Source organism: Gekko japonicus, unplaced genomic scaffold (genome assembly GCF_001447785.1).
Source record: "Gekko japonicus isolate JY-2015 unplaced genomic scaffold, Gekko_japonicus_V1.1 scaffold3090, whole genome shotgun sequence".
NCBI lineage: Eukaryota > Metazoa > Chordata > Lepidosauria > Squamata > Gekkonidae > Gekko > Gekko japonicus.
Window position 1 is genome coordinate 146,252 of NW_015166515.1, and position 9,241 is coordinate 155,492.

Sequence of the window (9,241 nt, forward strand, 5' to 3'; positions counted from 1 at the left end):
CACCCTCGACCTCCAAGACGCATATTTCCACCTTACTATCCACCCCTTCCACCGCCAATACCTACACTTTGCGATTGGTCAACAGCACTACCAATATACGGCCCTTCCATTCAGCCTATCCAGCGCCCCAAGGGTCTTCACATAGACTATGATTGTGATTGCAGCTTTCCTCTGTCTCCACAGAGTTTCCATCTACACGTACATAAACAATTGGCTTTTAGTAGCACCGTCCAAGAATATCCTGGTCTCAAACATCACGCAGACCCTGGCTCTACTGGACAACCTAAGCCTACGAGTCAATCAACAAAAGTCTCACTTGTATCCAGTCCAGAAAATACAATACATCGGCACAATACTGGATTCAACAACATGCATGGCTTACCTGCCACACGACAGGGCAGCAGATATCATTTCCCTAGCCACCGTCATCCATACCCAACCCTCCGTCACTGGCTTCCAAATTCAGAGGCTATTAGGCCTGATGGCTGCAACTACGTCAGTTCTCGTCTTCGCCAGACTCAAAACCTTTACAACTGTGGTTCATCCACAACTACGACCAGTCGGAAAACACACACAATGTCATCCTTTCCCCTCTTCCCAGCATACAGGACTCTTTACTTTGGTGGACTGTTCCTTCGAATATCCTTCAGGGAGCGCCCTTCCACCCTCCGTCACCCGAGGTCACCATTACGATGGATGCTTCCCTGACGGGATTATTACGATGAATGCTTCCCTGACGGGGTGGGGTGCACACTCCATGGGCCTCTCTGTTGGAGACAAGTGGAACACACAGATGAGGAAGCGACACACAAACTTTCTAGAACTCCTCACTAGACAACACTCTGTCACCAGTTTCCTCCCTTTAATCAAGGGAAAATGTGTCACGGTCCTCACGGACAATACCACTGCGCTTTCCTATGTCAACAGACAAGGAGGCACTGTTTCCCTATGACTCTGCACCCTCGCCATTTGCATCTCCAACAACATATTCCTCGTTGCGACTCACATTCCAGGATGCATGAACGTGCAGGCAGACCATCTAAGTCGAGCCGGACTCAGCCTTCACGAGTGGGGGATGAACCCAACATACCTCCTCCCACTCTTCCACAAGTGGGGAGTTCCCCAAGTCGATGTCTTTGCAAACAGAAACAACAAAAAGTGTTCTCTGTTCTGCAGTTGAGGAGGCAAGGACCCACAATCTCTAGGAGACAGTCTCCTTTACCCTTGGTCCTCGGGACTTCTTTACCTGTTCCCCCCCTTACCTCTGTTTCTGAGAGTGGTCCGCAAAATTCTCAAACATGCCGCGGACTGTATCTTAATAACCCCGTGGTGGCCGAAACAATCTTGGTTTTCAATGGTCCTGGAGTTATCACAGGGTATATACCATCAGTTCCCTCCGGCTCAGGACCTCCTCCTTCTCTCCAACTCCCCCGTCCTACATCACGACATACCACAATTGAAACTGACGGCATGGCAGATAACATCACCGGCTTCTTCTCCCGCGTAGTGAATGTCCTCTTGAATTCCAGGAAGCCTACTATGCGGAGGTCTTACAATTATAAATGGCGAAGGTTCTGTTCTTCCCTTGGTGATGACGCCCCTCGAGCCACCTCAGTGGGTCTCAAAAGAGTTTTCCGATTCCTCCTCTCCTTAGCTGACTCGGGACTTTCCCATTCATTGTTGAGAGTTTATTTGGCCGCTCTCTTGGCCTACCATGTTCCAGTTGACGGATGCACTTTGTTTTCACATCCGATTTCCAAACGATTTTTAAAAGGTTTGTTACACCTCTATCCTCCTGTCAAAACTCCAGTCGCTCCCTGGGACCTTCCTCTAGTTCTACGCCAGCTCACGAGGAAGCCCTTTGAGCCCCTTGCTACATGTGACCTCAGACTCCTCGCATGGAAAACGGCCTTTTTAATTGCTATCACATCGGCAAGGCGAGTTGGAGAAATATTGGCTTGCCGACACGATACACCTTACCTGTTGTTTCTGCCAGACGGAGTCCGCCTCGTCCCAGACATCTCCTTCCTGCCGAAGGTGGTGTCAAGAGTTCCACCTGCAGTCGGAGGTCTTCCTTCCTGACTTCTTCCCAAATCCATCATCAGTGGAGGACAAATTATTACACACCTTGGACGTGAAGCAGGCTTTCCTGTTCTATCTTAATAGAACACACCCAACTAGACGGGACTCACAACTTTTCGTCTCGTACGCTTCAGCACGTCTGGGCACTCGCATCACGGCCCAGCGCCTGTCAAAGTGGATTGAGGGTCTCATCCATCTGTGTTACCAGACTGCCAAACAGCCATTGCCTGGCCCTATCAGGGCTCATTCTAACAGGGCTGTCGCGACTTCCACTGCCTTCCTCCAGGGAGTGCCACTGACGGATATTTGCAAAGCCGCTACGTGGGGCATGCCTAATACCTTCATAAGGCACTACGCCCTAGATGTCCGTACGAAAACCAATACCAACATGGGACGTCACATTCTGTCTTCGGCTATACAGTAAAAGACCTGCCAGCACCCTCCTCCAGGTAGGCTACTGCTTGCTAATCTCCCATGGGTGTGAAGCACAGAGACCACGTTGAAGATAAAAAGGTTGCTTCCCAGTAACTAGTGATCTTCAAGTGGTCATCTGTGCATTCACACCACCCGCCCTCCTTCCCCGCTGCTGTCACCTTCTACATTTCTAATAGGGGTTGATTTGTGGCAGTTTGTAGGAACTGGCGGGATGTCCGCGCCCACCCCTCTGGGCATGCGCGGTGGGGGGTTTGCGCATGCCCGAGGGACTGGGTGCGAAAATCCGTTAAAAGAGCTTGCTACAGCACTGATCGATCCAGCGTGTGCGCACTAGATCCCATGGGTGTGAATGCACAGATGACCACTCGAAGATCACCAGTTACTGGTAAGCAACCTGTTTTTTCTTAGCTCTGCACAGGCACAAAGTCATTTAGTGTGAATGCACAACATAAACCCTTGAATAAGTGCACTTACGGGTAAGCAGCCTGTTTTAATGGATTCACTAGTAAAAGCAAGGCGCAATCCCATTTATTTTGAAGGAGGAGATTTGCAGTCCAAGTCTTATCCTTTTTTTAAAAAAAACTAAAGATGCTGAAGCACCCACCAGCTCAGATCCTGCTCACTGATTAGGAGAAGAGAGTTGATTGGCAAATTATTTGGATGTGTCTGAACAAATCTGTATGCTTCCATTTCATATAATTACACTGCTTTCTCTTGCATGTTAAAAAAACATGGTGCTGGTTGTCAGTCTCTGACCAAACTGCTTGCTGTGGTTACAATTTTGTAATTTTGTAATTACAAATTGTAACTTGCTGGTGTTTTCCTGTTCCTGTCATTAGGCAAAATTCCTGGTGGCATGATGTTATAGCATTAATTGGCTCAAATGGGGGAAAAAAATCATGAAATTATATTTCTGCCAACATCAGTAAACAGAGAAGTATTATTAGGACGATTACATTTTTACACCTACAGTCCTTCTCTCACCTGCCGTAGCCTCTCATTTAAAAAAGATCTTAGTTAAAAGAAAAATGTTACATTCAGGTGTTTCTGTGTACTTCTAATGTTTTTTCGTCTTGATAGTGAATCTGCTTCCTTATTTGTTTGCTGGTGCCTGTGGAGACATACCTCCGTGATTTTTTTCTGTTTGAACCTGTTAGTATTACAGCTGGAATGTTGCCTAAAAGGTATAACTGTGGCAATTTCAAAAATAAAAAAGCTGAACTGCAAGAACCCAAGCTGCAGTGGCCTAGCCCTGTAGAATAAGCAGCCACTACACAGAATGAAAGCAGCTCAATACCAACTTCAATAAGGACCATCCAGGCAATCAAGTCAGGTGGAATCTGAACTATTTTTCAGGGATACTGCTCAGCGAATGTAATTAATGTGCTGATGTGATTACTTTGTTGGAACAGTTTCTCCCTTCTTTCCCATGTTCTGTGATACTGTGTTCTTTCCCTTTATTACAGTACTTTTCACTGTGGTGTATCTGAGTATGTGAATGCTCAGGAGTACAATGAGTTACCATCAGCTTCTTTCACTGAATTATTGAGCAATGGAATTGAACATAGGAAACAGTACTGTAGTGAGTCAAACTGTTGGTCCTCCAAGCCCAGTCCTCTGTATCCATACTGTCTCTGTGCTGTCTCCTACTTGCCTCTTTGTTATTTACATGGCAGCTTTCTCCAAGGATTCAGGGTGGCTAAAATAACGCCCAACTTTCCTGTCCTGCTACAAGAGAGCCTTTAACTGGAGGTGTCAGGGTTCAGGATCTTACAGCTATAAAAGATGCATCACTGAGCTTTGTTATACTACAAGCTGAGATTGGAGAGAAAGATCATCTAGTCCAACCCTTAGATAAATCAGATCAACTTTAAAAAAAAAAATACAAACCACGGTGCTCCAGAATCAGAGAGCTGGTGAACAGGGCCAAGTGTCTTTCACGGAAGCTAAAATTCTCCTGTGGTAATACCTTTGTCTGCAGAAAAAGCAGAAGGTGCCCAGTCCCAGGGTTACTAGCCTTATCTTTTCTGATGCAATCTGATATGAACCATGAGCAAAATTTCTCTTGGGGCTCAGTTCTATGAGTTTTAGTATCCTCTCAAGTTGTGGAACGCTGGTATGGTGAGACTGTACAGAACTGTGCTCTACAACATATGTATGAACAAGCATAAAAGTGGTACTTTTATGAGTTAATAATCTCTTATTGTAGTGCAAGCAAGCTCACGTAGGTACAAGTCTTCAAGCTGCATGATTTTCACCCACTGGTTTAGTGTGACTGACTGCTATGTCTTCTGTTGTTAGCTAGCTGCAGTGTTGGAACATATTATGATGGGGAGCGAGAAGGTTGCATTTTATGTCCTAATGGAACTTACCAAGACCATGAAGGTCAAATAACTTGTGAACCTTGCCCAATTCCTCAGAACCCAGGGAGCCAAAAGCCAGCTGGAGCTCGCACTATATATGAATGTGGAGGTAAGGATTTGACCACAGTCCAGAGCCACAAAAATGATGTTGCCTCTCCTTCCTTCATACACTTTGAAAGGATCCAGGAGCACAGCCTTTGGAAACCTCATTCTTGCTTGAGAACAGTTGGATAATTTTTAAAAAATGGAATGGTGGTTTTGAGCCATTTCCTTACACACTGCTCCGTCATACTTACATCAGTTTATATTGTGTCTACACTGCATGTGTACCCAAACTACAAAGAATTGCTGCAAAACGTTCACAAATTCACAAAAACATGACAGTAATATGTAGACATTTTCATGATGTTTAAATTCCAAATGTCTTCTTTATTCCACAGATCAACAAATGACGAACATCTCGAGTTTCCAGAGTTCGTTTCGTGGTCTTTATCAACTGTTTTGCTGAATTTTTCAAAGCAATCCACTATTAGGAATCTCAATTTCAGAATGGCTATAAATAGCTCTTAAGTTAACCAACAATACTTTTTCAACGGACAAGTATTGTCGGTTAACTTAAGAGCTATTTATAGCCATTCTGAAATTGAGATTCCTAATAGTGGATTGCTTTGAAAAATTCAGCAAAACAGTTGATAAAGACCACGAAACGAACTCTGGAAACTCGAGATGTTCGTCATTTGTTGATCTGTGGAATAAAGAAGACATTTGGAATTTAAACATCATGAAAATGTCTACATATTACTGTCATGTTTTTGTGAATTTGTGAACGTTTTGCAGCAATTCTTTGTAGTTTGGGTTATTCAGATTGCTGTGCCCTTTATTGCATACACTGCATGTGTAAACAGGTTAGGAGCAGATGGTAATGTGTGTATCTCTTCAGTACAGGCATTCATATTCCCATTGTTCTCTGCAATGAAACATGGAAATCAGTGCTATTTCAGAATATCAACTAGATAGGGAGGCAAAGCTCTCAGTATAATCATGATTTTTGTCATGTGGCTTTCTTTGTCCTTTTTTTTTTGGTTCACTGATAGATTTGCAGACTGTAGATAAAACTCACAAAACAACAACAAAGAAACTTGTATGGCCATACTGCATCCTTCTCCAACCATCTGAGGCAGCTGACATTGTGCTATGTGGGCATGTATTTTCATTGCGGCTCAGACACATTTGTATTATTCACTCATGAGAAGGTGTAAACCATGTACAAATTGGCCAATGTGAGTCACTCCTCTCAAGACAAATGGGAGTGCCAGCTTAAAAAAAATAAGACACTCTTGGATAGAGATAGGGCTTTTCCATAACCTTTTGGGATTATGGGAAAGGAGAGGGTTGATACTATTAAATTGTGGTTACACTGCTTCCCAATGTAGTATAAGTACCACACTGCAAACTTTTAATCAACTACTGCATGTGACTATCTTGTGATGGGTGCTATAGGAATGCTTGTAAAGCTTATAATTGAGATATACCATGTGGCTCAGTGTCTTGAGAGCCAGTTTGGTGTAGTGGTTAAGTGTGCAGACTCTAATCTGGGAGAACCTGGTTTGATTCCCCACTCCTCCACTTGCACCTGCTGATGTGACCTTGGGTCAGTCACAAGCTCTGGCACAGCTGTCCTTGAAAAAGAGCAGTTTATGTCAGAGTTCTCTCAGCCCCACCCACCTCACAGGGTGTCTGTTGTGGGGAGGGGAAGGGAAAGAAGTTTGTAAGCCGCTCAGACTTCAAGTGAAGGGCGGGGTATAAATCCAATTTTCTTCTTCTTCTTCTTCTTCTTCTTCTTCTTCTTCTTCTTCTTCTTCTTCTTCTTCTTCTTCTTCTTCTTCTTCTTCTTCTTCTTCTTCTTTCTTTACTACCAGAATGCGGGTAGAGATTGCTTGGCTGAAAATATCGTTATGAGCTCATGATGAAGTTCTTGACATCTGGGATACAGTGTAAAAAAGCCTGGATGATTAATAATACAGCTAACGAACTATTAATTTTAAATTTCCCTCACTAAAAATCCTGGGCTTATGGTCAACCTGTCTACTGGACTGTCTTGTTTACTGCTAAGAACATGTCCCTAGAAGAGGAAATATAGATTGGGTAGCAAGATTGGGTCAGATCGGACCGGCAGAATAGCTTATATTTGTACGTATTTTGCCAAAGTTCCTGTTTCTTTTTCGAAGTCTCCAAGTATATCCCTCCTGTAAAGTTCTATAGTGGTATGAAAAGTTGGTCATCCTAGGGATAACAAAGGACATACTGATAGAGCTTTGAAAGAGTATAGATTGTTTGCTAGTATCAGTCTGTATTATGCTTTACAGCTGTGCTTCAGTAGGTTTCTCAAGTTATGTTTCAATTAAGAGAGCTGGAACAATTTCATTTAAAAATAACTTTTGATTATATTTTGAGGTCAGGAAGGAGTATTGTTGGAACATGCATGCGTGGGAAAATAAGCAGTTTATAAACTACCAGAATATCCTTGTTGATGTGAATGGACATAGCATGCCCCTGTTCCATTCAAATTATCTTGTGGGAAAACCTCATACTGAATTTAGGAGGCTGAAGAGTAGAAGTTCAGAGATTTGTGAAATCTTGCTTAAGTCTGTTTCTAAAGGTGAATGGCATGGATTGAGAATGTGTGGCAGTTTGGGAAACTGAGTCATCTTTTGCTGCATTTTTGGCTGTAGGCAGAACTAGATCAGGCACTATGAGATCTGCGATCAGATCTTCCAGTGTCTTTAATCTTATTTTAAAGTAGTCATGGGGTAGAGGGTAAGAATTTTAGATCAGGTCTGTGATGTGAAGGCTGGGTTTTGTTCAACATTTTTGGCCCACATTGCTTCCCCAATAGAAATCCTCTACTCCACCGCTACAAATTCAGGGGTGGGGGAGAAGGAAGGTATTTTCCAGCTGGAGCTAATAGAAGCTTTAGGACAGGATTTCTATTGGTGATAGGGTTAATCTCTCCTGTTCTGGTGCTGGGTATCCAGTCTAAATAAGTTTCAAGTTTTAACCTGCTTTCTGATAATGATACTGAGAAATCTACTCAAGGATCTGTTGTGACTCATCTAAACTGTATTGTACAGTTGACTATAAGGTAATCTCTAGTTGGAGCTTTATTCAGTATATGATGTGGGAGCAGGACAAAGTTGTCTATTAGTTTGTGGTGGGAAGAGAGTATATGTGGTGGGACTGGTCACAGTGGCGAATGTACTGGATAAGAGATTTTATAAATTATTTATACTATGGTAATATGCTGTGCACTATCTGGTTCCCTTAAAATCTTGAGTATGCAGAGAACAGATGGGAAGAAAGCTTATGATCTTATTTGGTATTTACTTGTGGCTGCTAAAATATGCATATATGTACAGCCAAGAGCTTTCCAAAGGTGCCAGACATCAGAATCTAGTTAATAACAACCCTCTGGAGAAAATGACAAACCTGTTCACAGCTATATGAAAAAAACACTTATCTACTGGATCATTCATGTTAAATAGGAATTATCATTCTAATTTCCATATTAATGTCATGTATCAGTACTAAAAGGAATCCTTTGAGCCATAATGGGTTCTTCATGTCTCTTGCGCTGTGACCTGTCGACCAGTCTTTTAAATGCCTTTTTCTTCTTTTCCTTGCTGCAGTGACCCCATACAGCGCCATAGCAGTGCTTTATTCATAAGCCCAGGCAGCGGTCCCTATTAAATTCAGTTCATTAGCTGTAAACAAAATTCCTCATCCCTGATCATGACCAGTTAATGCTCTGCTTGCTGCTAACTTAAATAACCTGAAATGAAGCCAAGGCCAATTTAACCCCCCTAACAAAAACAACCATTCAGTGGACTGATTTATTGAAGCTATAAACCAAAACTAACAGTTTTAACAGCTCTTTAAAAGGGCAGAACTTCACAGCGTAGCTAAACAGCTGCAGAAGTAATCCTGTGTCTAGCAGAAGCCGTTTAATCATTTTGCTTGTCGTTGCAATCAGTTTGCTGCAAATTTGGGAGACAGATTACTTGGGGGATTTACATAAAGAATCTTCCAGAGACAGATATATGTATATAATCAGTTCCAGTAGTTTAGTTCTGTTTGTGCAGCACATACACACCAAAGCAGTTCAGGAGGAGCCAGGGGGACGATATTAAAGTAATAGGAATTGGACTTAATCTTATACTGTCAGCCATTTAAGCCAAGGACTGAATTCCCATTTGTTTTAAAATGCATCGTGCACCGTTTCTGCTCTTGGGGGCGTTTTACTTATAGTGTAGTGATGGTGAGGAGGGCAGTCAAGCAAGCACTGATTTCATGCATCTGGTTTT

The 9,241-nt window shown here is 42.8% G+C and overlaps 1 protein-coding gene across 4 annotated transcripts in view; it reads left to right on the top strand.

Moving 5' to 3' along the window:
• The window catches only part of SCUBE2 (signal peptide, CUB domain, EGF-like 2), a 100,668-nt gene that overhangs the window by 70,218 nt on the left and 21,209 nt on the right, over nt 1–9,241 (top strand). The window contains exon 13 of one of the 4 annotated variants that reach the window (XM_015412267.1): nt 4,819–4,989. The exons of the other annotated variants lie outside the window; for them this stretch is intronic. Coding sequence (XP_015267753.1) covers nt 4,819–4,989 — 171 coding nt within the window. The remainder of the gene's footprint in view (nt 1–4,818; nt 4,990–9,241) is intronic. 4 annotated transcript variants of the gene reach the window in all.